General features: G+C 44.7%; 1 protein-coding gene across 2 annotated transcripts in view; it reads left to right on the top strand.

Annotated features, from left to right (window-relative positions):
• Positions 1–21,180, top strand: part of LOC119383659 (low-density lipoprotein receptor-related protein 4) — a 182,835-nt gene that overhangs the window by 135,817 nt on the left and 25,838 nt on the right. For both annotated transcript variants that reach the window (XM_049412608.1, XM_049412607.1), the window contains exons 12-19: positions 1,617–1,834; positions 4,820–4,996; positions 9,874–9,999; positions 10,478–10,686; positions 12,186–12,373; positions 13,152–13,353; positions 15,408–15,597; positions 17,691–17,822. In XM_049412608.1, the coding sequence (XP_049268565.1) occupies positions 1,617–1,834; positions 4,820–4,996; positions 9,874–9,999; positions 10,478–10,686; positions 12,186–12,373; positions 13,152–13,353; positions 15,408–15,597; positions 17,691–17,822 (1,442 nt within the window). The remainder of the gene's footprint in view (positions 1–1,616; positions 1,835–4,819; positions 4,997–9,873; positions 10,000–10,477; positions 10,687–12,185; positions 12,374–13,151; positions 13,354–15,407; positions 15,598–17,690; positions 17,823–21,180) is intronic.

The following is a 21,180-nucleotide window of genomic DNA, read 5'->3' as shown; positions in this document are numbered from 1 at the left end:
TATGCCTTTAATTGTTGTATTAGAAACCACCAGTAGCAGGGGTTACAAGCCAACACGGCAGCGCCCACGCAGACGCGACCGCTTTGAATGCACGACAGTACACTCTAATGTATGTACCCTGTATAGATATTTTTAGGTTAACGTAGCCTTTATTTGCAACTTTTTAGCAACTTCTTGAAGGTTGCGACGTTTATTCGATGTTCACACGTTGCGTTGGCGGATTTCGGAACTCAGAGTGCCGGGGTCGTAACCAGAATTATTTTCGGGAGGGGGAGGGGGGGGGGAAGGGGTCAATTACTATTTCTGTGCGTCCGTGCGTGCATTTGTATGTGTTCGGGCACGTATACACATGCAAAGTTAAAGCATTTTTGGGAGGTTTGAAGCCCCCCCCCCCCCCTCAGTCGGACCCCCAGGCTTCGCCAATTCAGAGTGCGTTTTTAACCCTGAAGGAAAAAGAAACAACACATGACATTGTTGCACGCGCCCTAGTACAGTTTTAGAAGAGTCGGAAATATCAAGAGGATACTGATTCACATTTGTATTTATTCTTCACATTGAAATACTTCTGGTCACATGTTTGGCGTTGCCTTTTGTGATTCAAGACAGCTGTGTTTAAAGTGCGGGCAAGGGCCCAGTGACTCTTGTGTGATCGCATTATACAAAGGACTGTGAGATGAACTCTTCGGCAAAGTGCGAATGTTCCTTGTGTGTCTTGTGTGTGAACATTGTTGTCGACACGTGGACATTATGCATGATGTGAGAACATTCCTTTTAAGAGGACATTACCGTGAGTGAGTTTTACAATACTTTTATTTCTAAGTTCGTGGCGCTAATTAATAAGTAAGGAAAGAGGGGTAGCCGGAGCCATGTACAGGCACCAACCTCTCCTTAAACACATTTAATAAAAAAAGAAAAAAAAAACTACACATTACCGGTCCTGATATCTCCTTTTCTGAACTCACAAGTGCAGACGTGTTGGCGGCCCGTCACACTTTCCATCTCCGATCGCTTCCCAGTTAGAGATAGTACTGAGTTTCAACATTTCATAGGGATGGATGGCTGACAGGGAGTACTACGAAATTTATGTAAACCCTCAAACGGTGTTCTTCATTTATTCTTGCAGTTTTACTCTGTTACGGGCTATGTTCACGGTCCGTTCGTCCTATCTGCGAGAGAAATTATATGTGTTGGAAAAATGTTATTATGTTGCCATGTCATGAGAAACTTTTAGAGCTGGGTGCGCAGTTGGGTTCGCTGGAATCGTTGGTTTCGTGTAAGTGCGCCGTAAGTATTTTATAACGCGGTTTGTCCCGTGTATACGCAGACGCAGGTGAATCGCGCTTCGATCGGCGAGAGATGAACGCAAAGGCCCTCTGGGGGCAGTTTGAGCCGCACAAAATATTAGCCGGAACGCCAAACCTAACCGTGGTTAGCGCATGGCGCATGCGCAGTGGAAACAAACACCGACAACTGCGTACGCAAAGCTCGAGGTATTTTATTATAAAGCTGTCAGTTCACATTTCTTGTATTGAAGTGGTGTAATAATACCGCTATGGAATATCCGATGCGCTTGCTTGAAACCACGAAAATCATCCTCCAATGGTAATCTGTGCCAGGAGCGTGTTCTGGACGGACTGGGGCGCGCGACCACGCATCGAGCGCATCTACACGGACGGATCGGGTCGGCGCGCCATCGCGGACACATCGTTGTTCTGGCCTAACGGGCTGACGATCGACTACGGCAGTGACCGCATCTTCTGGGCCGATGCCAAGCACCATCAGATCGAGAGCGCTGACCTGGACGGTGCTAACCGCAAGAAGGTCATAGAAGCTGGTACGTGGCGTTCTTGCATGTGAGGTAGAAAGGTAAACTGCATGCAGCTGAACGTTGTTAGAACAAGAGTGAAGGGGAACGAAATTTATTTCGTTATGAACATTACTTCGCATATCATTTATGCGCTTTACTACAATATAAGCCTACAAGTATGCGGAAGGTTACACGTTCAAAAAGAAAAGACGACGCTACGGCACGCAGTTGTGCTATACCGCCCCGTAGTTTGTTATGAAATGTGAGTAAAGCAGTGGACGAATTTTTGGCATCAGAATCGCGTGTCTTTATACAACCTGTGCGACGGCTTTTGCCGATATCTGCGTTCAGTTTCGATGCAATGGTACTCTCGCTTTAAATTTGCACTTGGAATTATTGGAATGGCATGCGGAATGCTTAAGAGAGGATATGTATCTACAAGGCAAATTCAATACGAATTACAATTACTTCGTTATATCCAATGCTTCGTTATAACTCTTTACTCATAGCGAGCTGTGTGCTCTGTTTGCCCATCTGTATAGGATTGGTCTATACAGGGGAGAGTGAGCGTCATTTCTGTTTTTTGTGCAGTCACAAAGCGCTTGGCATTGTACCCGGTCTATATGCTTCTGCTTTTCTTGTCTGACAATTACTTATTATGAAATGAAGGCATGTCGTACAGTGATCACTGCATAAACATTCGAAAAATAATACTATTCGATGTTTTGAGCTTCTCAATTACAAAAGAACTGTGTCACAAGCTTGACAAAATTTATGTCGATTGTTTATCTGCAGAAATGGTTCATAAAATAGCTGTATCGGCTCGGGTCAACAATCCAATAAGTAAATGTGAACCGGTTTTTTTTTTCTTGCTTAAAGCAATCTAAGTTCATACAATTCCGCGATCAAAATTTCGCTGCGACCATTCCAGGTTGCTTCGGTGCATGAAAAATGCTGTATAAAAAATTCGGCAGATCCCACGCACTGTGAAAATCGATGTAATGCGAAGCAGTCAGCAAAGAGCTGCACACATCGCCTTCTTTGTCTTTGAGCCAAATGAAATCGTTCATGCCATGGCATCTAGTCCACCATATATCGCATGTTTGCCATGCACGTGCGCATGCATGCACAATCTAGAGTACACCATGCCAATGAAACGCATATTCTGGTATATAAATGCATGACCTGTCGTTTATGTTCATCACGCACTCGTGCCATGCCATACCAATTTTGGTATATATCACGTTAACAAAACTGCCGGAAGCGCACCATGACAGTGGCGTGTAAATCATACCGTACATGACATGCATAATATGATTCGCATGTTAAGACCTCTCATTTATGTTCATCATACAGTCACATCGCGCAATACCAATTTTGTTGTATATCGAGCTATCGAAACGGCCGCGAATGCACCATGAGCGTGGCATGTAAGTCATGACATACATGGCATGCATGTCATAGTTTTCATGTTACCACCTGTTATTCATGTTCTTCATACAGTCACATCGCGCAATACCACTTTTGGTGCATATCAACCTAGCGAAACGGCCACGAGTGCGCCATGAGCATGGCATGTAAATCATGTCGTACATTTCATGCATGTCATGATTATCATGTTACCACCTTTCATTTACGTTCGTCATACAGTGGCGTCGCGCAATACCAATTTTGGTGTATACCAAGCTAGCGAAACGGCCCGGAATGCACAACGAGCGCGGCATGTAAATCATGACATACATAACCTGCATGTCATAATTTCCATGTTACCACCTCTCATTTACGTTCGTCATGCAGTCGCGTCGCGCAATACCAATTTTGGTGTATGTCAAGCAAGCGAAACGGACGCGAATGCACCATGAGCGTGGCATGTAAGTCATGACATACATGGCATGCATGTCATAGTTTTCATGTTACCACCTGTTATTCATGTTCTTCATACAGTCACATCGCGCTATACCAATTTTGGTGCATATCAACCTAGCGAAACGGCCACGAGTGCGTCATGAGCATGACATGTAAATCAGGTCGTGAATGTCATGATTTTCATGATACCACGTCTCATTTACCTTCGTCATACAGTCGCTTCGCGCAATACCAATTTTGGTGTATATCAATCTAGTGAAACTGCCGCTAGCGCATCATGAGCGTGGCATGTAAATCAGGTCGTACATGACTTGCATGTCATGATTTTCATGCTACCACGTCTCACTTACGGTCGTCATACTGTCGTGTCGCGTAACACAAATTTTGGTGCATATCACGCAAGCGAAACGGACGCGAATGCACCATGAGCGTGGCATGTAAATCATGACATACATGTCATGGATGTCATGGTTTTCATGCTACCACCTGTTATTCATGTTCTTCATAAAGTCACATCGCACAGTACCAATTTTGGTGTATATCAATCTAGCGAAACGGCCGCGAGCGCCCCGAGACCATGTCATGTAAATCATGCTGCACATGACATGCGCGTCATGATTTGCATGTTAGGACCTGTCATTATGTTCCTCATGAACTCTTGTCACGCCGTACCAATTTTGGTATATATGAAATTAACGGAACGGCCGCAAGAGCCCAAAGGCCGTGGAATGTAAATCACGCTGTTCATGACATGCGTGTCATGATTTTCATGATATGACCTGTCATTTATGTTTGTAATAAGGCCATGTTATGACACACCAATTTCGGTATACATCCGTTTAACGAAACGGCCAGGAGAGCACAAAGTCGTAGGCGGCTAGATAGATAGATAGATAGATAGATACGCTCAAAGTCGCAGAAGTTCGCTAAGAAATGCTTCACATTTAAAAGAGTAGCCGTACGTTGTTTTATAGTTGTGTACTGGCCACCGGGCTTGAAGTAAAAGTCAAAGGCATAATTACTCCCGCCTCAGTTCACCGCTTCAGGATTTCCAGCTTAAACCAGACAACTTACCCAAGATGATATCTAAATTTTGAGACGTCCAGCATTTACTTTGTTTCAAAGGCATTTTTGATTCTATTTCAGGTCTGCCGCACCCATTTGCAGTAACAATATTCGAGGACACGCTCTACTGGACTGACTGGCAAACCAAGAGCATCCACACTGCCACAAAATTCGGTCAACACGAGCCGTCCATATTCCACCCAAAGCTGTCCTTTCCCATGGACATCAAAGTAGTCCAGAGTCTGCGCCAGCCAGACGGTAAGATTACATGAAACCTCACTGATACCATCGATTCGACGCAGTGTTCTTAAACTTACACCGTCTTTGTTTTATATTTATTACTAATAATAATTTCGGCTGTTTTATGTCCAGGGAGATAAATGCAATGCGGGAAGACAGTCAGATTAACCGCGAAAAGATGAGGATGACCTTGTTTTTAAGTCCGCCGGTCCTAAGCCCCCAATTTTCCACAGGATGGGTGCCCTCACAAGCGATTGTGCACTTCGTACATAGTCGTTTGGGAGGGCATGTAGTCACCACTGTAGCCACCACACCGGTGGCTACATGGTTGAGCGTCCGCTTACAACGCGGTAGGTTCCGGGTCCGATTCCCACGCTCGACCGGAAGCCCACCACTTATTTCCTAAGGGGTATGAGTACCGTTCTTGCGCTCGGTTGGTCATGAGTACTCATCTCGAAAGGTGGCCCAATCAGGCTCCGTAAAGGCCCCTGGGCGCACTTTAACCCACCACAGCTTTGGTTAATAAATAGTCCAGCATCCCGCAATGCTGGGGGAGGCAGAGAATTGCTGCCGGCGGGTGCCTGCCAGTAAAATAGAAACAAGCGCACTTCCGGCCAGGTGCTCGCCAGAAACAAGTACATAGTCGCTTGGGAAGGCAACCGCCTTGTGGGAAATTGGCGTCGTGGGACCACCAGACATAAAAATAAGGTCATCCTCTTCTTTTATCGCGATAGCAATTATATGGACCGTCTCGGCTGATTTTTACCGTCGCCGCCGTCATGCACCGTATATATATATGTATATATATATATATATATATATATATATATATATATATATATTTACATATATAGAAGCCACAAAGAAGAATAATTCCGAAAAGCTTTCGGACGCGCGGAATCGAACGGGCTACCTCTCGCTTCGCAGCGCGCGGCGTCAGACGGTTAGGCCACGAACAGTACCGTCTTTCCGCCTGCTAACGGCGAGCTATTTATGTACACCATTTACTTCAGCATGCTTTCTTAGTCACCACATAGATGGCGCGCTTTAAAGATCGTCGCCCCGCTCCTGCGGCTGCCGTTGCTCTTCGCCCTACAGAGCGTGGTCGCCTTCGTGCGCTTATCTCGAGGAAAGAAGGGAGCGGCCCCGGGTGGAGCGGGGGGTTGTATGTCTTGTGCTTTCCCCGCGATGTACGCGCTGAAGCCACAGAGCGTACGAAGGTCACTTCGCTCGCTGCAGCGGCCGCGTTTGCGAAAGGAGCACACTGCTTAAACAGAAATAAGTAACAGCTGTGACAGTTAGTTCGCGCTCGTCCCGTGTGTACCTGTTCGTTCGTTTCGTGCGTCTTTTTTATGTTTGAGCAGCGCACTTCTAGTGTCGAGCTGTGACGCATGATAGTTCGCGCTCGTCCTGTGTGCGTTCTTTTCGTGCGTCCTTTGGGCTCGAGCGACGCGCTGGCAATTTCTAGCTGCTTTCCGTTCTTCGCGTTACATTCCAATTTATTGCTAACGCATTCATTGCTTCGCCGCTGCGGCGAAACTGTGACCTTTTTTTTTCAACCGGAAGGGGCTTAGGGAGGCAGAAAAGTAGGGAAGAGGAGAATGAGGAAGGGAGATAAGGACAAGCGCGCGCACGCGCATACGCTCACACACACACACACGCACGCACGCACGCACAGGAGTACCATAATCGTTCAGCAAGGTGGGTCGCTCGCAGAAACTTCAGCAACGCCTTCGTCGCTTTCTAGTGTGAAGCTCGTGCTTTCCACGGTATGATTATGAGGCACACGGCAGTGGTGGGCTCCGCATACTTCCGAGCACTAGTACTGGCATCCAGGGCTGGGCAAACATACTTTGAAATTGTAGCGCGATACGATACAGGACACTCGGGCCAGAAGCATTTGAGATACAGATACAAGACACTACCGCAATTATTGTATCCGATACGATACTTTCCAATTGTATCTTAAGATACTTCGATGCATTCCCAAATTTAATAATATATATCTATAGCGGGTTATCAAAATGAAGCTTTATGATTTTCTTAAAATTATGCACGGGAAGGTACATGAAGGCCACCTCTGTAAATAAGTTGTGGGGTCAGGGGGACACACAGAAAGATGGCAATTATCCCTGTAAGCTGCCTTGTAAACTAAGATACAATTATGAACTTTTTTATGGGCTGCCCTAAGCGGGCACGTTTATATGCAAAAGATGGAGGCAGTCGCTTTACTACGGGTCGACTCGGAAAAATTATTCTGTCATGTCCGTACTGCGAGATATCCAGCAGCAAAGTTTAACTGCGGTTCGCATAATTACGCATACAAGGCTGCGAGGATCGCCACAGTGTCTCTCCCTGATGCGAAGCGCAGTCATTCCTTGGTATCGCCAACCGGTAGTAAAAGGATAACTGTTATAAATAAGTGTCTAAATGCCACACGCAACTGTCGCAGCACATCAGGGCGGTGCTTTTCTTCAGGCTTCACTGTCTTGGGCGCGTAATCATGTGAACCACTATTAAATTTTGCAGCCAAATATCTAGGAGCACGGACATGCTAGCAGAAATCTGACAGGTGTAATTGTAGTGTGTAGAAACACGACTGCCTCTAACGTTTTAATACAAACAGGCCCGCTCACTGCAGTCACTAAAGTGTTCATTATTCAATCTTATATAATTGGACGGGTGACAACGATAATCTCACTCTGTCCCCCTGGACACATAAGTTATTAGCAAATGTGATCTTCCCGTACCTCTCAGTGCTGAATTTTAGGAAAACCATAAAGCTTAATTTTCATCTCTTTGTTTTATTGTAGCATCAAATGAATATGCACAAAAATGTTTCCTTGAAAACTTCTCAACCGCGAGGAGTTTTGTTTCATTTGAACAAAATGTCTGTCATTATCGCAAAAGCTTTATTTGGCTTCCTCAAAGTATATTAGTTTCATTCCGAAACAACTTATTGGGGTGCTTTAGCTGCTTAACGTGACAGCTCTTTATACACATTGCGCTGTCAGTGGTTTTTGCTTGTCGCTTTCGTAATTGATGAGAGTCGCTGCTCTTCTTGACGAGCTGGCTGCTTTCTGATTACAAGAGCTGGCTGCTTTCTGAGTACAAGAACTTCAATAGGAAGCCTGCGCGCGATGGCGCTCATAGCGATGTAGAGTTTTACCTTTTCCGTAAACGTACTACCATTTACGCAATGTCGGATCCCCGGTCGGTGTACTGCAGCAACAACGCTGGTAGCGACATTTCTTGTGACCCATCGTGTACACGTAGAGTACATAAAGCTGCAATGACTTTTCATATTCCACTTATCTGCTGGCGTAAGGCGTTGGTTAGCGGCATGCTCACAAAGGTGCAAACTTTTATCACCTTTTCTTCTACGAGAGATCATGTGAAGCCAAGAAACGTCTCAGACGTAACGTATAGTTGTACAAAGCGTCGCAGGACACCGCTGCTATTCATAGTAAATGCCATTGCCTTTAATTTTATTCAAGTGCATTCGTGGCAGCATGATCACCTTTAGAAGCTGAGTTCAGCCAACGTTTATTGTTTCGCACAGTGGTCTTTCGATCGCAGTATCATGTATCTTAAGATGCACGATACATTATCTAAACTATCAGAAATACAGATACTGATACATGTCTTGCGAGACGTATCGCGATACGGATACAAGATACTGAACAAGTATCTAAGATACATGTATCTTCGATGCTGCACAGCACTGCTAGCATCGCGCAGTATACGGGCCTCTAGCGTTTCGCCTCAATCAAGTGCGACCGCCGCGTGCGGAATCGAACACGCTTGGTACGGCTCAGCAGCAGAGCACCGCAATCATTGCGCCACCGCCGCAGACACTTTTGGTTTCCAGCACCAAATTACTGAACCACGCGTGCTGGCTTTTACATTGTGAACATATTCATAAATCTTTCTCAGTTATGAAGGTACGAGCAATGTAGATCGCCCCGACGCGCTCGATCAATATTTCAGTATTCTGAACAATTTCTCTACTTGACCAGCTCTTCCAAGACTTCTATTCTTTGTACCATGACACTTGTACGCCATAAGTATGACAGGTAAAGAGCTCAGCAGCTTGCCAAAGCCAAATAAATTATTCTTTACAAGAGATTAGTGACATTCGGAAGTCACGAGGTGCTTTGAAATACGTGTATGCGTTGGCGGCTCTGTCATTGCCGTAAATCGCAATCGGAGGCAATCCTAATCCTTCACTTAGGTGTCTCCTAGTGGTACTCGCACGTCGGCGTTCTTGTGCCGTGGTGTATTCTTTGGGTGTAACCTTGTGCTTCGCCTCACGGCAGAAGCGGATCTCGAAGGCGACGTAGGAAGAAGCGCGTAGTTGAGATCTCATCCGCCACGTGCCGCAATGATCTTCAACTTCTCGCGAGAAAAGCGTCTGCTGTTTCAATGAACTCGTTCAATTCCTCTTCATTAATTATCCCAGCAGTTATTTCGCCCTTATTTTACACGAACTTACCATCCGATATCATACGCATCTAATATAACTCTTAACTTGAACCAGAATCATCTATTTCTTACCAGTTTTACATTAAAAAAGTTCTGAGTATTCAAAAAATTGTAAGCAAATGCTCGACCGTAAATACTTAGAAGAGAAAAAGAAGAGTCTCACGCGTTGCTCTTGCCAATAAAAAAGGGTTCGACTGAAGCAAAACTGGGAACATTACCCGCTGGATTTCTCAGCCATGCTATATCAGCGTTTTGATTGAGCGCTTGATGCAACGGGTGCAACCATACTCGAATTTATGTCGACGGGTATTATATGCCATGTGGTCAATATTGTTGCTGTACTAATAGTGATAACTCATTGAGAGAGACTGGTAATAACGTGCCTCCTGTTGTTCCTCGTACGAGCGCAGGATCGAATCCTTGCACCCTGAGCGACATCAAGTGCAGCCACATGTGCGTTTCCAACAACGAGACCGCCTCCTGTGCGTGTCCGAGTGGCCTGCACCTCCAGGCGGATGGTCTCACGTGCGTTGAAAGTAAGTGTGACTGTGTGAGCATCCCTACTTACTTGAAATTGGTGCCTTGTCCTTTTTTTTCAAATATGTTTCCGGTCTTGCATGTCATGGCCGTTCGTGGCGTGTGAACGAAATGTCTGTAAGATCCTGACGGATCATAATGTCACGTGCCGTGCTACTTTCTCACGTTCCAAGTAACACGCAACACAGCCAATTAGCAGGAAAGCGAGTATATCCGAATATGTCATCACGCTGTTCCAACTTATCGAGTCCGACACTCGCAGTCATTCTTCGCTAATGAATTATCTGCGTGATAAGTCAGTCTTTTCGACGTAAAGCTGATAATTCCATTTCTGGCCTTACATACGCCTGCTGTTATCGTATGCCTACCCGAAACAGCTGTTGCCGACCATGTAGTGAGATCACGCTGATACTATAGAATCATATCATGCAGATCTCGTTGTTTTTTTTATTCGTCCGCTCTTTTGTTTCAACGCAGAACCGGACTCGTTCCTGCTCTTTGCTCACCGTGGTGACATTCGTCGGCTCTGCCTAAACTGCACGGATGACGTTGACGTCACGATACCACTTCGAAGCGCAATCAGCGCCGTTGATCTCGACTGGGACGCGACTACCGACATGATATTCTGGACTGACGTCACGCACCACTCCATCCTGAAGGCCAAGTGGAATGGCGACGGTCAAGAGGTCCGTGCCTTCTGTGTTTTACCAAATAACTTTAGTCATGCCGATAACAAGAGGAAAGCAAAGAAAATGCAGGCAGGTTATTCAGGTCGCACCCGGTTCGCTACCCTACACGGGGGAAGGGAACAGCGGAGAAAAAGAGTGGGGAAAGGGAGAAAGACAGAGAGCACAACTAATTCTCACGCACACATAACAGTGTTCACTGCGCATGCCCAGAAGGTATCGAACTGATATTCATGCCAATAACGAACTGCCGCATAACAGCTGTGGCAGACCTTTGTCAACAACTGTGGCTACTATGAACAGGGCGAAGCGCGTACCTCCGATTCTATTGTTAACGATGGAGCAATCCTAATTAGAAGCTAAAGTTTTATTGCTTTTTGCACGCATTCGGTCTTCGTAGTAACAAATATTGGGTATTCGGACACTTAATATAGCGTTTTGAGTTCATTTGTACTTCGTAGAACTGCTTGCTTGATTCGTGTTTACTTATTTAAGTGTTCGTTAAAGAACCCCAGGGGGCCATGATTCACGCGGTGTTCCTCACTACTGCGCAGTTCTGGCCAGTAACGAACCAGAATTTAATCTAACCTAAACATTGCGACTCCTTTTGTATTTGTATTGACCGTCCTGCTTGAATCATGAGTACGCAGTATTGAATTTAAAAAAAAAAAAAGAAGTAGCGCGTCCTTCACATTAGGTCGAGGCTAGACAAAGGCAGCAAAACGTCATCCAATGTGCCGCATAAGATAAGCGTTCCTGCATATGCTACCTGCGTGTCCACAGCCAGTTTTCTCTGAGAGTAAAAAACTAAAGTAGGGGCTAAAGATGCCGCTAGAAGTCTACAAGAGGGACTTGATTTCTGTTGACGATTTTTTAGTGAAATTATATAAGGCGTCGTTGGCACTCGTATTGACCATTTGAACACAAAATTTAGATAACGCACAATCTCTGTAGACCTTGATATGCATGCATATATATGGGGTTCTCAAAAAACAAGCGCTAATATATAAATGCCTGCCTGCGTTATTCCAGTCGGTTTATCCTACCAAAATACAAACCACCGAATATCGACGCATGCGCGACTCGCGCATTTTTGAATATACAGCGTGCGCGTTTGCAGAAGTGTGCAAATCCTGTTCAGAAAACGCAACGTGCCTAACACGACCGGAAGCAAAGAATAAGGATATTCTTGTTCTCGACGTTACTGGTGTATAGCCTTATCGACTGTGTATGAACTAGCAGATAAACGCATTCTCCAGTAGTCGACAGTGGCTGCAAGAGAAACGTTATGAGTAGGCAGTGATCCAGGTTGCTAGCTAGGAATATTGAAGTTATTGCTGACTGAAAACACCCAACTGCGGTGCCGACTGTACGCTGCATATTTCCCGCCCAAAGTGCATGCTTCCGACGGGTGAAGCTTCAGCAAACCGATTTCGCTTACTAGTCTACCTTTACGAATTTTACGAATTTGTATGCGTCTGGTATTGATCGTGACGCAGGTTGTGGTCGGCACGAACGCGGAAAGCGTGGCCGGCCTCGCCTTGGATTGGGTGAACCGGAAGCTGTACTGGACGGACGCGGCAAACGATCGGATCGAAGTGGCCAACCTGGATGGCAGCCACCGGGCAGTGCTTATCTATGACGGCTTGGACAAGCCGCGCGGAATCGTTGTGGACCCAATCCGAGGGTAAGCTTCATAAATACGTAGCTGAGATTTTAAAAACGCGATTCCTAATGGTGTATTACGCATGAAACAGAGAAGGCAGTAATGAATTCAATCGGCATACTTGCACGTGCAGTCCAGCATCGGAGAGGGGTGGGTGGAGAGTAATACTTGATTTTTTTTAGCAATTACTCCACCATGTGGCATTGTATATTATACAATGCATGTGCTGCTGTCGTATAATTGACCCTGAGCTATCGTCAAACTGCTGCGAACATTTCTTTCCCAAGTGCCCAATGGTGTTCACTCTTGTATTGTTCGCTTTTGAATAATAGTCCTATACAGATCTACGAAATATATAAAGCAATTAGTTGTGCTTTATTGCTGTTATAATGACAGTGGTAGTAGTAGTAGTAGTAGTAGTAGTAGTAGTAGTAGTAGTAGTAGTAGTAGTAGTAGCAGTAGTAGTAGTAGTAGTAGTAGTAGTAGTAGTAGTAGTAGTAGTAGTAGTACTAGTAGTAGTAGTAGTACTAGTAGTAGTAGTAGTGTAGTAGCAGTAGTAGTACGACGACATCTTTGAGCTCTGTACCATTCACTTTACATTACGTATAATAAAATCATGATAGCGAGAGATCAGCATATGTTGGTTTATGACCAACACTCAACGCTATGACGTCATTTAAATCTACCCGATGGTAGAGTAATGGCACGCACGGCACTTCGTTCAATGTTACTCTCTGCAGTCTGTTTATCTATGGCATATTGGCTAATGGCACATGCAAAACCTTTCTACATTTTTCAGCTACATGTATTGGACGGATCTGGGCGACCTGCCCAAGATTGAGCGTGCAAGCATGGCCGGCCAGCAGAGGTCTGTCATCGTGCAGCACAATCTGACTTGGCCCAACGCGTTGGCCATGGATTATTCCACCGAGACGCTGTACTGGACCGACGGTGCCACCAAAACGATAGAACTCATCCACATTGCGACCATGAAGAGGAAGGTGAGTCTTACGCAACGTTTGAAAACTTCACAACTCAGAAACTATATCCTTGAAATTCATGATTACTAAAGCAAGAAGCCACACAGGCTAAGAGCGTAAAATGTAAATGCTTTATTCTGATGTTACGATAACCGATATTCGATATACTCGCGTGCTGAATGTATAGATTCAGTTATGAAGACATCACACGTGGGTAATTGCGGATTTTATTAGAAAATGTACCGCTACGAGTGTTACCCGCAGAACGATAATACAAACAACAAGGAAGTTGTGGAAGTGAGACACTTTTCGCAAAGCAGGGCTTAAAGTAGGGGGGGGGGGGGTCGCAGCCCTCCCCCCACACCCCCTTGACAGGTCAACTGCAGCATTGCGGCACCCATTTGACAAGCTCTGGAGTTGTCTTATTTTTTTTTGCAATAGTGCTTTGTGCAGAGGAATTATACCTCTCCAAGTTTTTTAATAATGATTTATTTGCAATTATTCGGTTGATGGCGCATCAGCAAAAAACAAAGAAAGAAAGAAACAGGAGTCATCGTATTGCTGGATGCACAGGGTCGTCTGCACAACTAGTATGTACTTAACAAAAGAAATAACGCGCATTGTATGCACTTTTTCTCGTGCATGCTAGTTGTGCAGACGACCCTGTAGCACAATGTGCCAACAGAAAGAAATGCAGGATGCCTTGGAGGGTAAAATTCAAAAATTGTTTTTTTTCTTAAAAGAAAAAATAATTTGATTAGACTTTCTTCGTTGCTTAGCAATGAATTCTTCTATCAAACGCCGCATCATGAGGATTTTTACTTGGACTGCATCAGTACAAAAAGTACGGTGACATATGCTATAAATCGCACATTTCCTCAGAATTCACAATTTTCTTCGCGAAGATTTGCAGCCTATTTCATCCCTAAATATTTTTGTACGAAAAAACACTTTCCTGAAAACCACACCAATAATAAGATTGCTTCAGGAGAGTTTAAGTTAGCTTAAGAAAAAATTGCGAACTTTGAAGATTTTCGTTCTTTTTGAATGATACGTAGCTGGCAGCTAAACACAAAAATTTTGGAATTGTTAAATAGCACAACTAAACAGAATCTTTGCAGTAGCGCAAGCGCTGTTTCGAAGCTCAACACACATAAACAGATTTTATATACATTTTCTTATTAGCCACAGTTTAACAAAAGCAAGCGAACTTTGAAGGGGCGCCACGGTCTAGAAAATTTTTTTCGAGCAAGAATGTTTTGCCACAACACAAAAGGTATAAATTTTATCAGCGAAATCTGCGATGTGCGAGCGCCAGTTTTGGGACACTTGGCATGGAATGACCCCCCCCACACACACAGAGATAATATATATATATATATATATATAGGTCGCCGCCCTATGAGCCCCCCCTCCCCTCTGATGGAGATTTGAAGCTCTTCGCAAAGCATTTTGTCTCATTCGTTCCTTGTCAAGTCACGTTCTTTTTATATATCTCTGTCTTACACTACATTTCTGTATATTTAACCTAGCTTACTAGTTTAGGCCTGCACTTTATATTTAACGCGAAATATATCCACTCCAACACTGGAGCGACGGCTTAATCCGCACACAACATACAACCAGTCATGTATTCCTATTAGGGGCCTAATAAATAGGTATAACGACCTGCGTGCTGTTGAATAATTGTCTAAAGCCGAGATTACCGAACAAGAATAAACGCCAGCACAAATAATGCTCGTGGTTGCATAATTTTAGCGTTATTTCTTTTTGTCTGACTCCTTGTTTTTTTATAGAACTATTTGCTTCTTACCTCAACTACAATGTGGTCTTTAGTTTCTCGGAAGACTTCAATTTATGTGTCTATATCAACACCTTCCTAGTAAGTAGACAGCTGACGTCGTCGCACTTTTCGTGGCACTCGACAGCCTGCTGCTTTCATCTTTTCCGGTTTGCCCACCGATACGATATTTCACCAGACAACGCGATCTCATACCTCATCTCCTTTCTTTCCCGCATCCCACGGATTAACGCGAGGCCGGAGTAATAGTCGACGCGTCCTCATCCCCGCGCAGGTTCTCATGTCCCAAGACCTTCCTCATCCGTTCGGGCTTACGGTGTTCGACGGCCGCGTCTACTGGACCGACTGGGAGAAGAAAGCCATACTATCTGCAGACGCCGCGACGGGCGAAAACAGGAGAACCGTCCTGCCAGGCCGCGATGGCCTCCGCAACATACTTGTCTTTCATCGCAACAGACCTACAGGTAAAGACGAGGCGGCCTGGTCATCCACGAAATTCGCTTTATTACAAAGGCGAAAGGCTTAAGTGCCTCATAAGATATTGACCTAGGGAAAACGAGCCGTGCGGTACAGACCTCACGTAGCTTTAGTGAGTTCAATAAAAAACACACAAAAAAACTTGGAGGACGCTTCAGCTTCACCTTCAACAGTAGAACGCGATAGCGTAATCGCGCCCCGTGCGCATTGCCTACTAAACTGCTAGCCTAGCTTCGGTTCTCGGTGCATGCCTCAACCCTGCCGTAATTAAGGCAACGAACGACTGCGCGCGTAACATTAGCCGTTTCAAAGTATCCTCTAATGCCTACTGGAAGTGCAGTTCTTAAGTGCCCGCTATGCTATAATAATTTCTTTTGTGAATGCGCGAAGGGCCCACGTCCGCCGTTCACTTTTCATCCAGCCGTTCACTTTTTTGACTCTTTTGCTGCTGACGATGACTGAACATGTCTCAGTGCTTTGTAATGGGTGGGCCTTTAAAACACCCACTCTTGGTGCTATTCACATGTTGTGACGCCTGGCGCGATTCTACACTTCTGGCACGCAATATTAGATCCGTTAAGAAGACTCCTTCCACTACATGAAATTCATATAGTGTTGTTTTTCCGAAGCAGTTTCAAGAAATAGCGTGGCTCTGTAGTAGGACATCTGCTTCCCACGCAGACATCCTGGGTGCGATTCTCACGCGAACCCGAAGATTTTTATTATTTTATTTGCATCTTTCTTGATTTTTTGGTCACGGACAAGATTTGATTTTGCGCTCACAACCAACGACGCCGTCACCGACGCCGACACCGACACCGGAATGTCTGCGAAACGAGCTTTTTAACGCTATCGCTTGAAAATCAGGGTTCGAGGTGGAATCAAACCGAGGCGTTCTGCGTGAAAACCAAGTATTCTTTCACAGAGCGAGGCCAACGCTTGAAACCGCTTTATAAAAACCCTATAAAGTCATGATGCCGGGCAAGGAGCCACGTTAACACATGTAATATTGAGTGGTGGAAGCGTACAATCGCACCAAGCTTCACATCATGTGAACTGCATGAAGTAGTCTAAAGATGTCAGCCTATTACAATAGACTGAGCTATAATTCATTATGGTCATCGTCAGTCACAGCACCAAGAAAGTGTCAAGCATAGATGATGATGATGATGAGAAAATAGCCACACCGGTTGGATTTCGCCTTCCAGACGTGTTAAGCGAATGCATAAGGAACCCTGCGAGGTTTTTTTTTTCGTTTCTTGTCATTCCCTTGTTTTCTTCATTACGTCAGCATGCTCTTGATTGCCACAATGGCTATGTGGGCTATTTTATCTGTCGTCTCGCACTGCCCATGACTACGTGTGGCAGCGATTTCAGGCAGTGGCGTTGAGCATACACCGTCTCTAGCAGTTATGGACAGTCCTCATGTATGGCAAATAGAAAAGACCCCGAAGCTACGGCGTTCTGCCGCTGAGCACGAAATCGAGTGTTCTATTTCCTGTCACAGTGGCCATACTCCGATGATGTGCAAAGGCAAATCTACTCGTGCACCTGTAATTAGCGGCAGGTTAAAAGTAAATTCTGCTCGTCAAAATTGCCACAAACTTCTGCAAGACAGTGTCCTTCTATTCCCGCTTTAGTTGGTTCCCAAGGTACTCAAATCCCGCATTTTTATTTCAGCGCATTGTACAATTTCTAACTCAGATCATAGTGTGATACGCAAGCTTGGTTTAAGCCGCATACAAACGACCGTTTGATTAAATAGTCACTCACGGTGTAAAATTTCGGAGAGGCGAATTCGTGCGCCGACTGACGCCGCAAGTGAGGTACCTGCTAACATTTTTCAACGACCCTTTCAATAACTGCCGATGACGTTCCGTCAACCAAGCATCCGTCCAGCCTCCTGTACTACTCTACATTGACTCAGCAGCATAGGCCCACATGTCTATGTTCCCCTTCTAACATCCCGATTGCTCAGTGCTTCATTGTATGATAATGCTCTGCGGCCAACAGCTTGTTCATCCAATAACTACTATAATGTGTATCACTGATGATTCTTTAACATGCCTTTTTTTTTCAGTACCAAATGCATGCTCGTCGAATAACGGCGGCTGCAGCCACATGTGCCTTATCGCGCCCAAGCCAAAGGGCTTTCTCTGTGCCTGTCCCACTGGGACGATACTCCTCAACGACACTAAAACATGCTCAAGAGGTGAGCACCACCGCATCAACAACTCCGTCTCTTTTTTTCGGTTTACTGTGGGCTTCCATATAAGGGCGATACACAATAAGATTAATGAAAAAGTACGTGTTGATCTCTTCAGTGAGTCCTGACTAGCCACGTACAGTCGCGCTCAATATGACTTTCAACGAGGGAGCGCGTGGCCTCACGCGTTCAACGATTGCACACGGCTTTAACTTGTTTCATTTCTGTAATTTATTGTTATTTTATTATTTGGGAACATCTCCCAGTGAGAGAACAGCGCTTAGTAGTAGAAACAAGGGCGAGTGGAAGGAATGCGAAATCTTTAAACGCGTGAGGCCACGCGCTCCCGTGTTGCAAGTCATATTGAGCGCCACTGTACATGACTATCATTAAAGAGACCCGTTAACACTCTTTAGGGTCCCACGACTCTCCCACGAGAGTGTAATGGTCTCCAAAGAGAGCTCACGTGTATTTTTATAAGTCATACAAGCCAGGACTCACAAAGAGCCAAAGGACTGTTTCTTTTTCTTAGAGTGCATCGCCCTTATCTCGTACAAACATTATACATCCGAATATTATAAGCTACAAGGAGACATTATCTTTATCTCAATCTTTCTATCGAGGGTTCACCGTATTCATAAGCCATTTTATTGAAGTGCTTCTTATTCGGATTACTCGAAAGCTGCTTTACTTTAGCTTAAAGTTTTGCTTGGCCAAACTTTTGCTGAGAATTCTAATAGGAGTGCATAGAGTAAAATAATTATGTAGTGTTCATTTGGTTTTTAAAGCTTAAGTTTGTTCTACTTGACATCAGTTATTGCTTACACATATAGTCAATAGCTATCGCGGCAGCCGACTTGAACTAGAGCCTATGCGTACTTCTGTGGTTCTGCCATCGTAAAAACTTTTACAGTAGATTGTTTCAAGGGTTGGGTACTTGTCACCAGTTATTCCTGATGAGTTGCTTTTCTTCAAACTTGGTTTGGACTGTCTAGGGAAATACATAAATAAATAAATGAACATAAATTGATAATAAAAAAATAAACACTATTTAGTTTCTCAGGTGTAATGTTTTATAGATCTGTGTACCTAATGCAGGAACATGTTAAAACAGAACAACGAATCGGAGTTTCCTTTCTGCACAATTGCACATCTAAGCCGCAACTTGCAAAGGTATATGTGCAAATATTAGGACAAAATATTTCATCTATATTCTGCAATAAAGCTTCGATTGGGCTTAGTGGGTACATGAATTCTGAGGTGAAAAATTGCAGCGCTCACCAAAACGGACCGCAAAGAGGAAGCGAGACTAGCACTGGCGCCAACTAACAGCCGATCTATTCTGCGTTCAACAATGCATATAAATCCCAGCAACCGCCTAATCATGCATGCACACGCATAAGAAGGAAGAAAAGTGCCAACACTACAGATCTAATTAGCGAATGCGCGAACACATGAAATCACAATCGGCTGACTACAGGGTCAAAAAAGGATCACTAATGCAATCATCTGATTTTACCGTAATGTGGTAAGCTTCTATAAGCACAACCGCGCAAGTCCATTCTTGCTTTTTCCGAGACTTGACGTCTCAGCAAATTGTGGAGCACAACTGCGACAAGGTTAAAGATTGGCAACGAGATGTGCTCCTTTGTGAGCATTATTAGATACTTTTCGCGCATACTCCTTAAGTCGCTCATTAATACAGCGCCCAGTATGGCCGATGCAAATCTTGCCACATCAAAGAAGTATTTGACAAACCCCACCGATGGTGCATCCAAAAAGCGGCAAGAAGGGAAAGATGGAAGTCATAACATCAAAATCCTGACACGCATGTCATGTACAGCATGATTTACATGCCACGCTCATTGTGCGCTGGTGGCCGTTTCGCTAGCTTGATATACACCAAAATTGGTATCTTGTGACGTGACTGTGTGATGAACATAAATACCACGAGTTAACATGAAAATCATGACACGCATGTCATGTACAGCATGACTTACGTGCCACGCTTATGGTGCGCTGGCGCCCGTTTCACTAGCTTGATATACACCAAAATTGGTATCTTCCGACGTGACTGTGTGACGAACATAAATACCACGAGTTAACACGAAAATCATGACACGCATGTCATGTACAGCATGACTTACGTGCCACGCTCATGGGGCGCTGGCGGCCGTATCGCTAGCTTGATCTACCCCGAAGTTGGTATTGCGCGACGTCACTGTGTGACGAACATAAATAATAGGAGTTAACATGAAAACCATGACACGCATTTTCCTCAGTGACAAACAAGACGATGTATGCAGCTCTTTGCTGGCTGCTTCGCATTACATCGATTCCCACAATGCGTGGGATCTGCCGGCTTTTTTCATCGCAAGCTCCCATCGTCCTCTTCTTGCCGTTTTTTTTGGATGCACCATTGGTGTGGTTTATGCAATACCTCCTTGATGTGGCAAGATTTTCATCGGTCATACTGGGCGCTGTATTAATGAGCGACTTAATTATTGAGCGCTGTATTAATTACTTACATGCTATGTACCGATGCTACATAGCATGTAACATATTCCGTTTTTACTTTGGCACCCACGCCTGCCATCACCGCAATTACGGGAGCACACACCGACATGTTTATTCGGCGCGGAATACGCCGGAAGGACATTATGTTTAATAGCAACTATCTTGAGTTGATGGGTGACCTTATGAAGATAAAGCACCACCACAGATCTGAACTTCTCACGTTTACATTGATATGCGTTGTTGAAAGAATAATAAATTTGCTGTTAGTAAGCGCTGGTGATTGTCTCGTCTCGTCTTTGCGGCGCGTCTTGACTTGCGCTGTAATTTGCCACCATAGGACTAATCTTCGCGACATTAATGCAAGACGAAAAATCCTTCAAAAGACTTTTTTATAATGCGTCAGGTGAAGCATCACATAATGGATACATCATTGCTCATGCGCAGGATAGGCTGGTATTGCACGCGGGCCCCTTTAATAATTATTCTTTTCCGGGCAGCGCCTTATCACAGTGACTCTTTTCACCCCAAAAGTTTGTAGTCATTTGCTTTAGGAAAAAAAATGGCTGCATCAACATGGGTACGTGAAAGATGACCTCGATGAATAAAAAAAAAGATGAAACCAAGTGATGTGCGTTGTAGGGCTAGTTGGTACGTTATTTTAAACTGAGTTACAGCTGAGTAGAGGACGGAGTGCTAGTAGAAGATGCATGCAGGACGAGCGCTGACTAACGACTGAATTTACCGAAGAGGCATAAACTCCACTTCTAACAACGCACATGCGTGCAAGCACTCTCGATAGTAATGCACCCTCCAAATAAAAGAGTGGACAAGACTGCGATCGTCCTAT

This window comes from Rhipicephalus sanguineus, chromosome 2 (assembly GCF_013339695.2).
Source record: "Rhipicephalus sanguineus isolate Rsan-2018 chromosome 2, BIME_Rsan_1.4, whole genome shotgun sequence".
Classification (NCBI taxonomy): domain Eukaryota; kingdom Metazoa; phylum Arthropoda; class Arachnida; order Ixodida; family Ixodidae; genus Rhipicephalus; species Rhipicephalus sanguineus.
Note: the sequence above shows the minus strand (reverse complement) of the source record. Positions and strands in the feature narration are given on the sequence as shown.